The 18,910-nt window shown below is 45.1% G+C and overlaps 2 protein-coding genes across 4 annotated transcripts; one reads left to right on the top strand and one right to left on the bottom strand.

The window, feature by feature from the left end:
• On the top strand, nucleotides 1–9,995 carry COQ5 (coenzyme Q5, methyltransferase). Of its 3 annotated transcripts, none has more exons than XM_053280475.1 (7): nucleotides 1–19; nucleotides 2,776–2,925; nucleotides 5,068–5,292; nucleotides 6,290–6,396; nucleotides 6,976–7,127; nucleotides 7,598–7,709; nucleotides 8,666–9,995. In XM_053280475.1, the coding sequence occupies exons 2-7, from the start codon at nucleotides 2,817–2,819 to the stop codon at nucleotides 8,765–8,767; spliced, it is 807 nt and encodes a 268-aa protein (XP_053136450.1). In that variant the 5' UTR covers nucleotides 1–19; nucleotides 2,776–2,816; the 3' UTR covers nucleotides 8,768–9,995. The 3 variants fall into 3 exon arrangements, with proteins under 3 accessions (XP_053136450.1, XP_053136448.1, XP_053136449.1); XM_053280473.1 differs by lacking the exon at nucleotides 1–19 and adding an exon at nucleotides 50–450; XM_053280474.1 differs by lacking the exon at nucleotides 1–19 and adding an exon at nucleotides 66–450 and having other exon boundaries at nucleotides 6,976–7,064.
• A 1,018-nt stretch (nucleotides 9,996–11,013) lies between these two features.
• Nucleotides 11,014–17,418, bottom strand: DYNLL1 (dynein light chain LC8-type 1). Its single transcript, XM_053280478.1, has 3 exons — nucleotides 17,181–17,418; nucleotides 13,084–13,221; nucleotides 11,014–11,342 (listed from the first exon to the last, which is right to left on the bottom strand). The coding sequence occupies exons 2-3, from the start codon at nucleotides 13,213–13,215 to the stop codon at nucleotides 11,205–11,207; spliced, it is 270 nt and encodes an 89-aa protein (XP_053136453.1). The 5' UTR covers nucleotides 13,216–13,221; nucleotides 17,181–17,418; the 3' UTR covers nucleotides 11,014–11,204.
• Nucleotides 17,419–18,910: the final 1,492 nt, after the last annotated feature.

Here is an 18,910-nt window from a genome sequence, read left to right as displayed (position 1 = left end):
AGTGCTGAAATCTGATGGGGTAGGGGAGAATAACACACTAGCAGCACTTTACCCTGCCCCTCGAGGAGCCCTGCCCGGTGCATCTGAGCATGCTCAGTACTGTCAAACGAAGCCCAAGTGCTGCTACACCTGTCAGAAAACCCTACAGTGTAGCACTCGTTGCTGGATAGGGCAAAGGGAAGGGATACTACGGGGCAAAGCGTCCTCGGGGGGGGGGCGAGTTCCGGCCGTACGGCGAGGAAGTCATCGTTACGACGCTAGCCAAGATGGCGGCGCCCATGGCCGCTCTTCCGGGCCGGGCCCTGCGGGCTTACCAGGGACAGCGGCTGCTGCGCCTGTGGCTTGGTCGCGGCGTGTGCGGCGGGGCGAGGCGCCCTGCAGCCGCCGCCAATGGTGGGGAGACTCACTTCGGGTTCCAGACCGTGTCGGAGGCGGAGAAAGGAGAGAAGGGTGAGGGCGGCGGTGGAAGCCATGTCTCCAGGAGAGCGAATAACTTGCTAAGAATAGTTGTTGTTTTTTTAAAAAGTTGCAATTAGTAGAGTCGCTTTCGTAATTAATGTTAGAGGCCTCTGGGAGTGGGAGGGTGTGCAGCACTTCGGGATGCAGGGGGCGTTTCTTAATGTTCTTTGTGCTTAAAGCAGCCCCCCCCTTCTCTGCAGGTAGAAAACTAGCTCTTCAAGGGGTAGGCAAGGCTAGAACCTTTCTCTCTACTCCGAGGGAGTGTGTGTGTGTGTGTGTGGTTTGTTTGTTTTTTAAAACTCTTCGTTGGGTTTGTATTGTTATAGTCCACTTCAATATATTTATTATGCAATTTTAAGAGTCTTCTAGGGTGCTGCATTTTTTGTATATAATTACAGTGCTGCTGGATCAGGCCCAAGGAGAAGCCCATCCAGTCCAGCATCCTGTTTCACACAGCAGCTCACCAGATGTTTTGGAGAAGCCCACCGGCAAGGGAAGGTGGCATGCCCTCTCTCCTGCTGTTGCTCCCCTGCAACTGGGATTGAGAGGCATCATGCCTCTGAGGCGGGAGGTGGCCCACGGCCTCCAGCCTAGGAGCCATTGGTAGATCTGTCTTCCATGGCTTTGTCTAAGTCCCTTTTAAAGCCATCCAGGCTAGGGGCCATCACCACATCCTGTGACAGAGAACCAGCTTGAGTTTTGTTTTTTTTTAAATGAAAGATGGTATAGAAATCTAATAATAAGCAAATGAATAGAATGCAGAGCAACTACTGTCTCTTGTGTGTGTGCTTTGCAATTTTGAGTTCTGCTTTTCTATGTAAAGGTATTTATGTTGTTTGTATAGGTACAAATATATGTACATCAGTTTTCTTTGTATTTTAATCACACCATATACTTTGAGTGGCTCACTTAAAAGTGGCAAAATCTCAGAGATGCGGTGAAGGTAGCTGCAGGAAGGTGAATGAATGAATGAAATTTATTATTATAGTCAATGACCAGCAATCAAAAGATAAAATAAAAAATAAAAACAAAGTAAAATCAAATCAAAACAACAGGACTGAGTAATAGAGCCTCAGAACATATACATACAGAGGTCTCAATTACAATTAATCAACTGCTTCCGTATCAGTTTACATGCAGCAGTACAGAATCTTGCTAGCCCAGCTTTAATTGCTGTATACTGGTCTGCAAGAAAGAAGGAAGTGTAATACTCTTCCAATTGACCTGGCATGTTTTTTTAGAAGTGGTTCAATCCAGGCAATGCAAATGTCCCTATAATATAAACCAGAGATTCTCAATGTTGGGTCCTCAGATTGCTGTATACAATCTGGACCAGCTCCCATAATTCCCAACCAAAGGCCACTGGGACTGTGGATTATGGGAAATGAAGTCCAATAACTTCTGAGGACTCAACGTTGCGAATCCCTGATATAAACAGTATAAAAGAATGTGTGAGGTGGACTCGATATTAGCTGAACCACAAAGACATTGCCGGTTCCTGAGTGGTATTCTCTTAAATCTGCCATCCAAAATGGCAGAAGGAAGGGTATTAGACCAGGGATTCTCAACATTGGGTCCCCAGATGTTGTTATTATTAATTATTTATTAATTCAATTTCTATACCGCCCTTCCAAAAATGGCTCAGGGCGGTTTACAAAGAGAGATAACAAACAAATAAGATGGCTCCCTGTCCCCAAAGGGCTCACATTCTAAAAAGAAACATAAGACACACACCAGCAACAGTCACTGGAAGTACTGTGCTGGGGGTGGATAGGGCCAGTTACTCTGCCCCTGCTAAATAAAGAGAATCACCACGGTAAAAGGTGCCTCTTTGCCCAGTTAGCAGGGGTCAGTTGAATAGTTAGTTAGTTGGATTTCAACTCCCATAATCCCCAGCTCCAGTGGCATTTGGTTGGGGATTATGGGAGATGAAGTCCAATAACATCTGGGGACCCAACGTTGAGAATCCCTGATCTAGATCAGCATGGTAAAGTAAAGTAGTGCAGTCGACTCCTGGCGACCACAGAGCCCCGTGGTTGCCTTTGGTAGAATACAGGAGGGGTTTCCCATTGCCATCTCCGGTGCAGTATGAGATGATGCCTTTCAGCATCTTCCTATATCGCTGCTGCCCAATATAGGTGTTCCTCATAGTCTGGGAAACACCAGCGTCACAGCGTGGATTCAAACTGGCAACCTCTGGCTTGCTAGTCAAGTCATTTCCCCACTGTGCCATTAGGTGGCTTGTGATCAGTGTGGTACAGATGAGAAAAGCTAACATCATCCCCTGCTTTTTTTTTTTTTTACAATCCATTTCAGTTTATCAGATTTTTAAAAATGTGGCCAAGAAGTATGACCTAATGAATGATTCAATGAGCTTGGGGATCCATCGTGTCTGGAAGGATATCCTGCTGCGTCAAATGAACCCTTACCCTGGAACTCAGTTGCTTGATGTTGCGGGAGGGACAGGTAAGACCCACGTTGTTCTGAGGTGGCTTTATGCTTTGAATCATGTGTGGATCAAGACAGCATTTTTTTCATGGTCATTGGTTTTCTGAGATCAGTATAGTATTTATTTATTACATTTTATATCCCGCTCTTCCTCCAACGAGCCCAGAGCGGTGTGCTGCATACTTAGGTTTCTCCTCACAACAACCCTGTGAAGTAGGTTAGGCTGAGAGAGAAGTGACTGGCCCAGAATCACCCAGCAAGTCTCATGGCTGAATGGGGAGTTGAACTCGGGTCTCTCCAGTCCTAGTCCAGCACTCTAATTACTACACCATGCAAAACCACTCCCCTAAATTTAATGTCTTGAACAATGTATCGCCTGTGCAATTATTAATCATGAAAGAATGTTTACTGCATTTGCTGGTTTATTGGACTGTACATGGAGCAGGTGCGAGAGAATGCTGTTGCATAAGCCAACCATGTTAGGCTAGTGGAGCGAGTTTGGAGACTAAATTTAGAGAATGAGGAACGCAAGCTGTTCATAGAATCCAAGAGCTGGGATGGATCTGGCATTCCCTAATCCAGGAGTGTTTGATCTTTGCCATGGAGGAGCCAGTTAGGAACATGGGAAGAAATATAGGAAGATGCCATATACTGAGTCAGACCATTGGTCTATCTAGCTCAGTATTGTCTACACAGACTGGCAGCGGCTTCTCCAAGGTTGCAGGCAGGAGTCTCTCTCAGACTTATCTTGGAGATGCTGCCAGGGAGGGAACTTGGAACCTTCTGCTCTTCCCAGAGCAGCTCCATCCCTTAAGGGGAATCTCTTCCAGTGCTCACACATCAAGTCTCCTATTCATATGCAAACAGGACGGACCCTGCTTAGCTAAGGGGACAAATCATGCTTGCGACCACAAGACCAGCTCTCTTCCAAGAGAGCCAAGGGCCAAGAATTTGTAAATGTGCTTCTAAACAGCACAGCAAAACCAGGTGACCAGAGAAAGCTAACTTTGCTTCAGTCCTCCACTGAGGTGTTGGAAGTTCATTCTCTTGAAGGACGTACCCTCAGGATACAAACTTAATTCTGTCTCAAAGATAGATCTGAGACCTATCTCTTTGTGTAGGAACTTCCTGGTAGTCTGAAATGCTGGCATCTCAGACCCCATCCATGTATAGATAAAGTGTGTTTAACACAGATTTGATTAAAATCAATCCTGACGTGCTTCATGTCAGAGCCTAGTTGTAGCTAGCAACTTATGTTAAGGTATTATGTTAACAACTCAGCCAGGCGAACATTGACTCTGGTTGTCAGTTTTAAATTTCTAAATTACTTGCTGAACTGTTCACAAAAGGTGAAATAAGTATTTCAACACTCCATTTGTTAGTCTTCTTTGTTCTCCCAGCCAACTGTACTTGTAAAGAACAGTCATAAGCCCTGTTTTGGAAGGCAGCTAAAAGTGGAGAATTCAGAACTTTGCTGCCAACTGTAGTTTCTATTTTCCTGTCAACACTATTTAAGACATTTATACCCCATATCTCCTCCTTTTGGAAAAGGAAAATTCCATTCCGTAATTGATAACCATTAAAACCCTCAAACTGCAATTTAAAATGGTTAACAAACCTCCCAGTTTAATCCTATGCATCTTTAAGGAGAAATAAGTTCCACTAGATTCAATGGGACTTACTTCCAAGTAAATTGCAGAGCTGGTTCGACAGCCCAATACATACAGCTATTTAGCAGCATGTATAAAACAGACTCAGAATACCAAAGGCCAAAGAGATTGGTCTCGCACATTTCTCAAGCAGGGTCATTACTCAACAGTGTCTTGCTCTTTTCCACAGTAGTTCTCGCCACTGCAGAAGAGGGCATATAGAGCAAAATTCTTGATGATCATCCTAATAGTTGATGGCACTCAAACAGGGAGAGTGCAGTGCCAACACTGTTAAGCCTGGAAACCCACCAGTAGCCTGGTGCATATGCCATCGCACTAGGAGCGAAGCCATGGCATTCTGAGTGACTTTTCTCCATGCTACCCACCATAACATGGTGCCAGCCTTAAATTGGAATAAATGTTCAAACTCCTGGCTGCGTGCTTAAATCTTAAAAGGTTTAATTTCAGAGGCAATCGCACATTGTGAATCTTGCTCTCCAAATCAATGCAGGTGATATCGCCTTTCGCTTCATCCATTATGTTCATTCCCAGCGGGAACATCGGGCCCGACAGAAGCTGAGATCCCATCAGAATTTATCATGGCAGGAAATTACCAAACTTTACCAAGAAGAAGAGCACAAATCGCTGGGAGGCTCTCACGTAGTCGTCTGTGACATTAACGAAGAGATGCTGAAAGTCGGGAAGCAGAAATCTCAACAGCTTGGCTACTCGGAAGGTAAAGGACTCTTGCTTCAGAGTGGGAGTCAGACCATGGAAAGCATGTTGGGGGGAGGGGCCTCTGGTCAGTAACTCATTTTTAAGGGATCATAAAGGGCTGCCATATACTGAGTCAGACCATTGGTCTGTCTAGCACATTATTGTCTTCACAGACTGGCAGCAGCTTCTCCAAGGTTGCAGGCAGGAATCTTTCTCAGCCCTGTCTTGGAGATGCTGCCAGGGAGGGAGTTGGGAACCTTTTGCTCTTCCCAGAGCGACCCCATTCCCCAAGCTCAAGGGACAAGTCATATTTGCTACCACAAGACCAGTTCTCCTCAAATTCAGCAAGCCTGAATTGTCCCCTTTGCTAAGTAGGATCCACCCAGCTTTGCATTTGAATGGGAGACATCTGTGAGCACTGTAAGATATTCCCCTCGGGAGATGGAGCTGCTCTGGGAAGAGCAGAAGGTCCCAAGTTCCCTCCCTGGCAGCATCTCCACGATAGGGCTGAGAGAGACTCCTGCCTGCAACCTGGGAGGAGCCGCTGCCAGTCTGTGTAGGCCATACTGAGCTAGATGGACCAAGGGTTTGACTCAGTAGAAGGCAGCTTCCTATATTCCTCTATCCAGCAATTTTCTCCCACATGAACTGTTACAGGGGAAAGGGCTCTTTCGCCTTTTTTTTGCTAGCATGGACAGCAATATAGGTTCTTTTGAGTTATTTCCTTTCGGCATCACAGCTGCTCACCCCCATCTGTCTGTCTTGGCTTGCGCATGGGAGTGACCTCCTCCTTAAGAAGGCCTTTCTGTGTCTTGACTTAAATTGCCTGAAGTGCATTGTGTTGTGGATGGGATGTTCTCCTCCAGTTACATGGCTCCTAGTATATAGGAAATCCAGGGAATACTGAATGTCCCTGTCATCTGGGGACCCATGGTTGGAGAACCTTGACATAGAAGATTGCCTTTTGAGAGCACTTTGGGGTAACTTTGAGTAACGGCTTTTCTGTTGTTTCAAAGGGTTGTCCTGGGTGGTTGGAAATGCTGAAGAGCTGCCTTTCAATGACAACAGTTTTGACGTTTACACCATTGCTTTTGGTATCCGGAATGTCACTCATATTGACCAGGTGAGCTTGGTCCCTGTGGGCTGAAACTTGCAGAGTTTTGCTCTAAGAAAATAATTTGCATTTGTGTATGCTGCCCCAAGCAGTATTGTACTGGAGGGGCACGACAGAAATATTCTTAGATAAAAATAAATATTTGATTGGATGAAAAGGTCTGTCTAGTCCATCATTCAGTTTCACAGACAGTGGCCAGCCAGATATCTCCAGCTGCTGGTGTTCAGGGGTATACTGTGTCTTTGGGCTACCTTGGCTTTAGACAACACCCTATATAGTTAAGTCGAGATGAATCTAGGCCTTGAAAATATGGGAAACACATTGAAAAAAATTATGGGGTGGCTAACAAAAGGTGGGTTGGGTTTGTTTGTTATTATTACCATCCTCCTCACAGTTTCTGCATGGTAGCAGGGGAATTGTGCAGAGTATTCATCTTTTGGCTGAAGCTTCACACAGACCCAATCAGTCAAGGGAGCACATTTAGGGTGGATGGCGGTTGCCACTGCCCCCCCACCCCAACCCGGGCCTTACAATGAAAAACACTGAATATGCCTACCATGTGTTCATTTCATATCGGTCTTGTTCCAGGCACTTCAAGAGGCCTATCGAGTCCTGAAACCAGGAGGACGATTTCTCTGTCTAGAATTCAGTCATGTCAACAACAGCCTGATATCCAGGTTGGATTATGGCTCGTATCTCATGTTTCATCATCTTGAGCAAATGCATCTTTACACAATATTGTGAGAATGCTAATATGGTCATGCCCTTATACAAATCTATGGTGCTGCCACATTTGGAGCACTGCGTACAGCTCTGGTCACCGCATCTTAAGAAGGACATTGTCAAACTGGGAAGGGTGCAGAAGAGGGCAACCAAGATGATCAGGGGCCTGGAGTACCTTCCTTATGAGGCAAAGCTACAGCATCTGGGGCTCTTTAGTTTAGAAAAGAGGCAACTAAGGGGAGACATGATTGAGGTGGATAAAATTATGCATGAGGTAGAGCAAGTGGGCAGAGAAGAAATTTCTCCCTCTCTCACAACACTAGAACCAGGGGTCATCCCATGAAACTGAAGGTCCATCAACTACACCAAGCCCTTCAAACAACTGAAGGAATCCGAATGGCCAAAGACAAGGCAGTTAAGAGAAAATCTAATCGAAATAAAACTCAGATGCGGTATCTGTATTCACCTGCAGTTTTTACCTCCACAGTCTCTACGATCTCTACAGCTTCCAGGTGATTCCTGTGTTGGGAGAGGTTATTGCTGGTGATTGGAAATCCTATCAATATCTTGTAGAAAGCATCAGACGCTTTCCTGCTCAGGTGAGAAAGTACTCTTTATTGAGGCTGCAGTCCTGTGCATGCTTACCTGGGAGTGAGTCCCATTGAATTTAATTGGACATGTGGTGAAATGCATAGGAATAAATAGGTTGCACCCCTTCCCCCCGCAAAATAAAATAAACATCTAGTGTAAACATCTAGTGTAGTCTGGCTGAGGGATACCAAGGTGTTCAGGAGTCAATTTAGTCTTATGAGATCACCTTGCTGTGTGTGTCCCTAACAACTTCGCAATGCCTGGACCGATTTGGACCAAATTTGGTACAGTTGTTGAACCACATAGGGACACCTCAACAGTGTGTTTTGTGACAGCATCCACCCCAATTCAAGAAGGCGGACACAGATGTTTGAGGTGGAAGTGGGCTAACTTGTGGACTGCCTAACTGATCTGCACTTAATTTGGTGTACAGGTAAAGATTATAGAGGACATTAAACCTTGATATCCCATAAATGAACTCTGGTACCCATGTCAAGATGGGAGCTGTGTGTGTTCCCATGACGACTTTGCAATGCCTGGGCCAATTTGGACCAAACTTAGTACAGCTGTATGTAATGCCACAAGGACATTGCAACAACGTGTTTATCATGACATCTCATTGCTATCTTCAAACTATGCTGTGTTTGAAGACCCTGCATAATGCATTTGGTGTTTGATAGCAAAAAGTGCATGGATTTGAAGAGTGTAATGATCAGTTGAAATTATAGTGAAAGGAAAGTAGGCAGATTAGTTCTTACCAGAACTTTTTGTTTTAATTGGTAGCCTCCTTTCCCCCCATCAGATAATTCAAGGTGGTATCTATAGAGTTCCCAGGCAGAATATCTTAGCCTTACTAGACCCGATGCGTCACTTCAGAAAGGTTGCATCGTATGCTTCAGACCAGACTCCAGCACTAGAGATGAGCTTTATCCCTAACACCAATGTTTCCATTGCTGCATTTCAGGAGGAATTCAAGGAAATGATTGAAGATGCAGACTTTCTGAAGGTGGAATATCAAAACTTGGCTTCAGGCATTGTGGCCATTCACTCTGGCTTCAAGCTGTGACCATGCTGTAGCATTTAAAAAACTACTAAGACTGAACAATTTCCTGATGGTGAAATTCAAGTATCTTGGACTTCTAGTGTGTGCAGTGATGCCATAAAAATAGACTCATGAAAAGACTTAAAATTCAGCTTCTTCAAAGGAAAAGTCTCAATTCTTTTGTATCTTTCAAGACAACAGCTGTGCCTATTTAAAGCCGCTATGGATTTTGTCAGGTGGTGATATGAGGGTTTACATTAGTCACTTGAAACGGGGATGTGACTTCTGTGCATTTTTAATAACTGGATTTTTATGAATGGTTTTAAAGTACATGCAGCATTAAGGACATAAGAACTCTAGGCTCGTGTGTTCCAATCATGTCAACTGTTTTGTGAAAGACATAACTAGCCTTGGAGCAAATGTTTTTCACGTACACTAGCAGCTAGTGAGTACTTATTTTCAAATAATTCTGCTTCATTGAAAAGTGGGATGAAAGAGGCTTTGAAGCATGCTGTGTGTTTCTGAAAGCTCTTAACTAATTTTCTCTGCCACGGAAATACCTTGATTGGATCTGTACATTCTCTGTGCATTAATATTGCCCTCAGCTGATGTATCAAGTGGCACATGTAGCTGTGTGGACATAGGAAAGGTTGTGCCGCCGGGTTGAGGGTGACCACAGAGCCGTGTGGTTTTCTTGGTAGACCTATTGTATCCACAGGAAAGCCAACAGTATCCTATACTGCCCTAGAGCAGAGGTTGACAGCTTTCTAGAAATGGTAAGCCAAGTCTTCAGGGGCAGGCCAAGGAAGGGTGCTGCTCCAAGCAAAGCTGGAGTCGCCTGCCTCAGACCAGGCCACGCCACCACCATGGCCCCAGCCATTGGATCCACCACCATGCTGATCACCACCTCTCTGCCTGCTGGCAGGGTTGAGTACTGTCCTCTAGCCAGCATTAAGCACTTGCTAGCTGGTCTGTACTCTTCAAACTTGTGTGCTCGGTCTCCATTTCAGGAGCATCTTGGTTGTTGGAGCATAATAATAATACGATTTCTATACCGCCCTTCCAAAAATGGCTCAGGGTGGTTTACAAAGAGAAATAACAAACAAATAAGATGGCTCCCTGTCCCCAAAGGGCTCACATTCTAAAGAAACATAAGACACACACCAGCAACAGTCACTGGAAGTACTGTGCTGGGGGTGGATGGGTTCAGTTACTCTCCTCCTGCTAAATAAAGAGAATCACCACGGTAAAAGGTGCCTCTTTGCCCAGTTAGCATGTACACTACAATTCAGGCTCAGTGGCAGTGTCTCTCTCTCTCTCTCTCTCTCTCACACACCCCCCGCCAGAGCACATACACTTTCAGAGTGAGCCCTCCACTGCCAATCCGATGTGGCTGCTACCTCCTACAGCAAGCAGTGGCATTCCAGCTGGAGGCACGGAGCAGGTATAAAGATTAGTTCTTCACCTGAACACAGCTGCATCCTGTTAGCCCCTGCTGTGAATCCTGGTTCCACAGAGGCTCACAGCTGTGCAGTAAGCACTCTTCACAGCTCGTTGTAGGCCGGCCTATAATTTTGCAACGCGGCAGCATGGTCGTCATAGCTGAGGGCATTGCTGCTTTAGGAAGAAATAGACCACCATTGCATTTTGGGAAGAGGAGTGAGAGTGCACCAACTAGGTTTTGGAAGTTGTCATTTGTCAAGAAGTATACAACATGCTACTGGGTACTTGGCCGGGGTGGCCAAGTAGTTCTGTTATAGTAAAAACTTGGGAGAACTTTTCCCCCTAATGTGGGGTACATTAGGGGGAAAAGTTCTCCCAAGTTTTTACTATTACAGAACTAGTAGCTAGTACTCAATATAGTTGACTGCTGTTAATGCAGATGGATCTTGAGAAGAGCATTTTGCTTTGGCTTCTGTTTCAACACTGCAGTTTACATCCAACTATGCTTAGAATAGTCCATATGAGCAGAAAGCACACTGAAGAGTCTTCAGGTTTTGTTGGTAAAACTGCCTTGGCAAATGAGCTATAGCACTACTGTATCTAACTTTGGGACAACTACGCTTTGCAAAAACTTAGTTCATTTAGCCATACACCTTTGCAGATCTGTGATGCAAAAGGTAATAGTCTAGCTTTGCAATGAGGTGGGCTAATATAAAATTAGAATAAACGCTAAAAAGGTTTAAGTGTATGCCCAACAGTTTTATTAGCAAAAGGAACTGAAGTGTTGGGTTTTTGTTTTTTTTTTTAAAGAAAACATACATACAAGATTAATTTTTTGCTATTGTTTTATGGTCACAACAAGAACACAAATGGTACAGAGTAGTACCTGTCCATTAAAACAACAAAAGGCTTGAAGATCAAGGTATGTTCCCTGGGGAAGGCTGAAGACTTCAGTCTATTTGGAATTAGCGTGCAGTCCTGTAACCAAATGCGTGTTTGGGTGGAAGAGTCCCATGTTCTAACCGGATTTGAAGAGGAGAATAGCAACTTGGCCCAGGTAGAAGTAGATGAAATGTTTGGTCTCATGAGTCACATAGCTGCCAAAATTTCTTCCCACAATGCAGTGCCAAGTAGGATTGTATTTCTTGTCAAACTCCTGGAAAAGAGTCACTTAAGATCTTAGCATCGTAGATGTTAACAGATTCACTTGATGGGTTTAGATAAATACCCTTCTGGTTGGCAAAAAAATCTCTCATTCTAATCTCTTCAGATGTACATACAGTAAGCAATGGTTTTTACTACACTATAACTTGTGTACTCACCAATTATTCAACAGTTGTTCTTGCTCTGTAGTCAAGACAGTGGCTGACATTCAGACTAAGTTACTCATGAGTAGTCCTATTAAATAGGACAAGTTAGTCTTGAGCAACTTGTCCCATTAACTTCAAAAGGACTACTAAGTCATTTTGGATTTCAGCCACTAGATGTTGAAACCTTCATGAGATGCTGACATTAACAGGACTGCTTGCAGTAGCTGCTTGAGATCTGCCGCCCGGAACATTCCACACAAGCCCACACAGGCTTTGAGACCAGGGCGAGGGAGAGAACAGGACTCAGTAGCAGCACAGTGCTCTCTTGTCTACCCCTGTCTAGAACTCGGCATGGAGACTCAATTCAGTCCACATCAAAGTCTTAGCGTGCCTAAAGAGTCACTGAGGATCTACGGAGTGGTATCAATTTGTATCCCCCATGCACTATAGAGCATTTTATCCATCGTCACCAGAACAAGCCATTATGGGAGTTGTCCAAGGAATGGCTTATTGCAGGGATGCAAGACAGAGGGGCTTATTTAAAACAGTATGACGATGTCAAGTTTGGAATTTTAATGGACTACATTGTGTAACAGTGAGAAAGAACATGATTTAGGTTCTACCTACCAAGTTGCTTGCTGGGGGGGAAAAACACACAAAGAGAACCATGACAGTGTGTGCAAACTCTAGCTCTTACTAGGTGTTAAAAGCCACACTAGTGCCCGGATGGCAACAGAACATTCTAATAAATATTCTGAAAAGCAATGTGGATGAATTCACTATGGAAAACAAATGACATTTTTCCATACGGAGGCTTGGAGCCATTTATGTTCAACACATTTACAAGGAAAGTTGAGCTGCGCAAGTGTTTTACAGAAGACCTAAGTATTTGTGCTCTGTATTCCAAGACAATAGAGCAGCTCTTTCATATTAAACACAGACACACTTGTGTCACTGTGCTGGAGTAGCGTTCGGTTCGACCCATGCAATGGTTGATGCATATATGAAAGCATTATTTGACACAAGATGGTTTGATACCTTGCTAACACACACAAAAATGCTCTGTGGCTTCCAAAACCAAGGAAACCTTGGTCCCCCACCCCAATAATTTTCACAGAAGCGCAGATGCCTTCACACTGATTCTTTGTGTGTTGATGTAGCCCTCCCACTGCTGCAGCAGGCTTGGCAACCATCTCACCAACTCTACCAAATTCTACAGATGCTTGACTTACTTCCTTAAGATTCCCTCAGCAACAACACAGACATGCAGCTGAGCCACCCACATCAGGCGGTGTGAAAGTCACAGGAAAGATGGCCAACTCTTCGCTAGCAGACATACAATAGTGCACTTCTGACATACAATATCATGATCTGCCAGTTTAAAAGTTTGTTGGTACAACTTCACATGTTATTTATTAGAAACAGGTTTTGTTTTGATCCCCCCCGCCTTCAATTCCACACCTCTTTGTGCTAAGTTCTAAACTGGGGTAGGCAACCTTGGCTTTCCAGCTGTTACTGAACTATGACACCCAACCATTTCCAGCCACAATAAATTATGACGTCTATTGTTAAATCACGAAGATTTACCTTCTTTATGTGGGCAGCAATGTCCTTCTCAATGTTGTATTTTTCCAGGGCCTGTGTAGCACACTCCACAGAGTCCTGCTGCATCTCCTCAGACATATCTGCATTCTTGATCACGGCCTTTCGATCACTCATGGTTACCTACAAAACACAATGTGCAATAATTAGAACTAACAGGTGCTGGAAGGACTATCTGTTCTGCAAGCCAGGGATCATCTGAATAGCTCGATTCTCAGAAAAACCCATCAAGTCTCAGAATGAACACCCCAAACATACTCTGGCATTTGTTCTAGGCGCGAGGCTGGTAAAATGTGCAGAAAAGTAGCTTCTGCTACTGTAGAAGCAGAGGAGTAAATCTCTTCAGGACCATCTCTAAACATTTCTGAGGCGCTTTTAAAAAGTGATGTTTATTTCCTGTCACTGTTTTAACAGATACAATCTGTCAGGTTCTTTGAACCTCTCTGCAGAAAGAGACCAACAGGCTGAACACTTGTACTCCAGCACATACACCATGCAAATTAGCACAGGGACCCTACTTTGGAGAGTTAAGCAGCCTACACATGACTTCAATTAGAAGCCAGAACGAAATACAGCAACATTCTATATGCCGTGCATGTTGCATGACAAGCAAGAAGCAGAACTGAACTCCTTGCAAGTCGCCCTCCAGCAATGCAATGCATTCTTGCTAATATGCTTACTGAAAGGTTCATTATTCGAGTTACCAAAGGAGCCCCTCCAAATTCTCCTTCCCAATATCCACCCCCAGACAACACACACTTCTTTGGCACCATTTCAAAATATCAGCCCCTTTTGCCCACATGCACTATAACTTCTAAATCCAATAGTAGCCCCTAGGAATGTAGGAAGCTGCCTTCTACCAAGTCAGACCCCTGGTCCATCCAACTCAGTGTTGTCTGCACAGATTGGCAGCGGCTTCTCCAAGGTTACAGGCAGGAGTCTCTCAGAGGGAACTTGGGACCTTCTGCATGCAAGCTTGCAGATTCTCTTCCCAGAGCAGCGCCATCGCCTACGGGGAATATCTTACAGTGCCCACACACAGTCTCCCATTCACATGCAAATTAGGGCAGATCCTGCTTAGCAAAGGGGACAATTCATGCTTGCTATCACAAGACCAGCTCTCCTCCCCTAAGGGGAAGCGTTTAGTTTAATTACCCAGCAATGCTCCATACCTTTCTGCAAATTAAAACTCACCATCACCACTCATTAAGGAACCCCACACTCACAAATGCTCTAATTCCCAAGATGGCAATGTCCCCACTCCCAGATCAGCTTTTCACAGCCATATGGTCTTCCAAGTGTCAGCCTCTTCTCCTTGAGAGGCAGGAGGTGGGGAAGGTGAGAACATTAATACCGATGTCAGTTCATCCATCCTAAGTGGGAGAGTAGGGAGTAAATGTGCCATCTTCACCATTAGGCAGGAGTTACTGTTTGCTATGACCCAACTTCATTTGCCGACAAGTTACCTCAATTCTTGTCTCCTCAAGACCTCTCCTTAAAACATGGTCCAAACCCTTTCCCCTAAGGAGTTAATCCCAACTCCTTTTACAAGGTCATAAGCATAGCTTTTAAACTTTGGAGTTTAAAACTTTGGCCCTCCAGCTGTTTTCGGACTACAGCTCCCATCATTCCCAATCACAGCAGCCAACAGTCGGGAATGATAGCAATAGCACTTACATTTATATACCGCTCTATAGCCGGAGCTCTCTAAGCGGTTTACAATGATTTAGCATATTGCCCCCAACATTCTGGGTACTCATTTTACCGACCTCGGAAGGATGGAAGGCTGAGTCAACCTTGAGCCCCTGGTCAGGATCGAACTTGTAACCTTCTGGTTACAGGGCGGCAGTTTTACCACTGTGCCACCAGGGGCACAGTGTTATAGCCCACCATCTGAAGGAGGGTCCGAGTTGGACACCCCTGTTTTAAGCCATTGCACATTTTAAGATTTGTTTAAAGCAGCAGTTTTTATTTGGAAGTTATTTTACTGCCATTGCTAAGACTCAAAAACGAGTCCAAGAAAGAGTGCTATGTTTTATAAACAGTGTTTTGGAACTGAGCAATAATTATACAGTACCTAGCATACACTATACATAGAATACCACCCCATCACACGTTAATTTCCCCAGATACTCCCCATCCATTTACCTTCTCTCCTGCACCCACATTTTACCCACAAGACCTCTCTGCAAATTCATGCCACACCCACTCAACTGATCCATTTCTCTCAGTTATACCTCCCTACCCCATACTCAATCTTGACAGTACTCCTCTTTTACACACATTGCCTTTATTTAAGAAGTCTGACCCTCATCTGCCTCTCAACCATGCACAGCACCTAGCACAGCATCCCTCCAGCAGCTGTTGCTGGTATCTGTCTTATGTTTATTTTTAGATTGTGAACCCTTCGGGGACAGGAAAAAGTGTGCCATCAAGTCAATTTTGACTCCTGGCGCCCACAGAGCCTCGTAGTTGTCTTTGGTAGAATACAGGAGAGGTTGACCATTGCCTCCTCCTGCACAGTATGAGATGATGCCTTTCAGCATCTTCCTATATCGCTGCTGCCCAATATAGTTCCGGCAGGGATTCGAACCAGCAACCTTCTGCTTGTTAGTCAAGCATTTCCTCACTGCGCTACTTAAGGTGGTTTGGGGACAGGGGACCATCTTATTTATTTATTAGAAACATTTGATATACCGCCCACTCTGAAGACTCTGGGTGGTGTACAAAAACATGCAAAACAAGACAGCATTAAAATTGCATTCTAAATAAAACTAAAGTAACAAAAAAATTATGTATTCATTTTAATTATGTATTCATTTTTCTATGTAATCCGCTTTGAGAACTTTGGTTGAAGGGCAGTATATAAATATTCATATTATTATTATTATTATTAATTAATCGAGAACTTTTTCAATTGTTCTCAATCAAACTCAATAATACACCAGAGAATAACAACCAGTTATCTCACTAAGGTGATCCACCTTCAGACCAACACCTCTGCCTCAATAACCACCAGAATGGATTCCCACCCCCTCTAAAAATACACTTTCTGGCTTCATTAAGCACTTTACTATTATTTTTGATATTGTAGATGTGTATGGAAATAATCTGCTAATTCTCTGGTTTTTAAAAATATTTGTTAAAACCCTTCAGTTTACTTATATATGGAATGCTAAAGGATATACCACTCCAAAATATGTCAAGGTGCCCCTCCGAAGCACCCCTGCCTCAATTCTGCCCCCTAGAGTGGACCCCTCACTACACACTTCATGGCCTCCTTTTTTACCCAAGTAAAGTAAACAAGCTACACAAATAAATCACAAGCCTGCCATTCATCTTACAAAAGCATCCCTTCCCAAGCTTCCTCAGATGCTCTTGTTTATTTATATTATTATCGGGTCACTCTTCAAACAGAGATCAGATTAACACAAATCAGCAGCCCCTCACTCTTTCAAGTGTTGAATTTGTTGTTCCTGGGTTGCTGTTTTTAAGATGAAGAATGGTGTCTCTCATTAGTTCTCTCTGTAGGTTGCTTTGGCAAAAGTTTCACACACACCCATCCCCTACCATTTTAAAAGATAGAAGGGCGTGTGTGTGTATGTATGTATGTATGTATGTATCCATGCACACACACATGTGTATACACACACATTATATACATATACTCCTATATAGCATAGTTATATAAATACCCAACTGTAACCCATATATGATGCTATATACACACATGCGTATACACACCATAAGTACACTACTATATAACACAGTTATATAAATACACAACTGTGGCAGTTCTTATGTTATATATACACACACACACACACTATATAAATATACTACTATAAAATATATAGTTATAACATACACATGCACAACTATATGATGTTACACACACACACACTTTTTAAAACTAAAGGCAGCGTTCTGAAATCTATTTATAGACGTTGATGAGGGACCAACGCAGAAGCCAGCCCGGCTGGCAAGCAGCCCCCATGCCCAGTTCCACGCCCCCCAGCAGGGCAGCGCGGGGGGGCGGGTGAGCCCTACTGCTGAGCCGCGCCACGAAGCGTGGTCCTCACCGTGGGGTGCTGCTTCCGCGGGGCGGCGGTTTCCGAGGACGGCGGGAAGGGACGTTAACGGAGCGGACGCGCAAATGGACCCCTCGACGCTCGCTCGCTGGCCCGGCGTCGCGTCACTAACGAACCCTGGAGGGGGAGGCGTGAGAACCGCTCGGCCACGCTGCGTTCCTCTCTCGCCCGCGCCCAGCCTCGAGTGCCGCCCGCGCCGGCCGCTCCCTCCCTCCTCCTCCGCCGCCGGCAGCCACGCCCACCCCCTCCCCGGCAACGGCCATTGGCTACGACAACAATACGCCTCGGAGCCCATTGGCCGGGCCAACAGCGCCTCCCGTAGAGCTTTGCAGCTGCATTTTATTGCGGGCCGGCATGCACCGCGCCAGCGTCCGTTGTCACGGCGACGGAGGGGCTTCGGCGGCCTGGCCTGTTCCGCGGGCTTAGCCGGCCCGGGAACGGAAGCCTGGACATCCTGGGGGAAGGAAGGTGGGAGGTTCGCCTCGGGAGACCGGCCTGGCCGGCCCAGGCACCCCTCGCCCCGGCTTAGAGCCCTAGTGCTCCTAAGGGTCGCCGCAGCGCAGAGTCTTTCTTTCTAGAGAGCATGGGAAATGTAGGCCCACCAATGCCCTGGGAAAAAGGCGGAGGGAGGAGGGATCTACGGGTGGCCACTAAGGTTGACTGCAGGCAGGGTGAGCACCTCTGGCCATGGGCTGAGATATCTTTAATTTATATATATATATATATATATATATATATAGAGAGAGAGAGAGAGAGAGAGAGAGAGAGAGAGAGAGACCCAATGACAGAGTGTTTCTGAGCATGTGCAGAATGCCTATCCAGTTTAAGGGCTACCTGGGTGGCTCGTGATATCTAATGCCTAGTGCAGCTCTCACTGGTGGTGTACCCACACTCATCGTGTCCAAGCAGATGAGGGTGATGGTCTTGGAGGAGAGCTGGTCTTGTGGTAGCCAGCATGAACTCTATCCTCTGCTCAGCAGGGTCCACCCTGGTTTTCATTTGAAAGGGGGCCTACATGTGAGCACTGTTAAGATATTTCACTTAGGGGATGGGGGCGTTCTGGGAAGAGCACCTGCCTGCTTGCATGCAGAAGGTTCCAAGTTCCTGGCGTCTCCAGGATAGGGCTGAGAGAGATTCCTGCCTGAAACCTTGGAGAAGCCACTGCCAGTCTGGGTAGACAATACTGAGCTAGATGGACCAAGGGTCTGACTCAAATTAGGGTGGATCATGCTTAGCAAAGGGGACAATTCATGCTTGCTGTTTCCCAGACTATGGGAAACACCTCTGTTGGGCAGCAGCGATATAGGAAGATGCTGAAAGGCATCATCTTATAGTGCGCGGGAAGAGGCAATAATAAACCCCTCCTGTATCCTACCAAAGACTCTGTGGTTGCCAGGAGTTGACACTGACTCTACGGCACAACTTTTACCTTTTACCACCAGCCCTGCTCCATTGTTATAGTAGAATTTCAATCAAGGCCAAGACAGAGGTGGCAAATCTGAAAACCCGAACAGGCAGAAAGGATTATAAACTGCAGCAGGATAGTCATGTTAGCCTGATGCAGCAAAAGCACAAAAAGTCTTGTGGCATGTTAACACCAGACTGATTATGGCAGAAGCTTTTAATTACTAGAGCCCACTCCATCAGATGCATTAAGTACTGTGTATATTTTAAGTATATAGCAGCTATATGTATCTACATGGATACAGAGGGGACAAATT

This window comes from Hemicordylus capensis, chromosome 15 (genome assembly GCF_027244095.1).
Source record: "Hemicordylus capensis ecotype Gifberg chromosome 15, rHemCap1.1.pri, whole genome shotgun sequence".
In the NCBI taxonomy this organism is placed as follows: Eukaryota; Metazoa; Chordata; class Lepidosauria; order Squamata; family Cordylidae; genus Hemicordylus; species Hemicordylus capensis.
Note: the sequence above shows the minus strand (reverse complement) of the source record. Positions and strands in the feature narration are given on the sequence as shown.

Excerpts from the sequence above, each read along its gene's own strand:
- COQ5 (XM_053280473.1), top strand. The coding sequence starts at position 267 with ATGGCGGCGCCCATGGCCGCTCTTCCGGGCCGGGCCCTGCGGGCTTAC. Across the intron at positions 6,397-6,975 it reads ATGTCACTCATATTGACCAG|GCACTTCAAGAGGCCTATCG; the intron begins GTGAGCTTGGTC and ends GTCTTGTTCCAG. Across the intron at positions 7,710-8,665 it reads TCAGACGCTTTCCTGCTCAG|GAGGAATTCAAGGAAATGAT; the intron begins GTGAGAAAGTAC and ends GCTGCATTTCAG.
- DYNLL1 (XM_053280478.1), bottom strand. The coding sequence starts at position 13,215 with ATGAGTGATCGAAAGGCCGTGATCAAGAATGCAGATATGTCTGAGGAG. Across the intron at positions 11,343-13,083 it reads TTGCTGCCCACATAAAGAAG|GAGTTTGACAAGAAATACAA; the intron begins GTAAATCTTCGT and ends ACTCTTTTCCAG.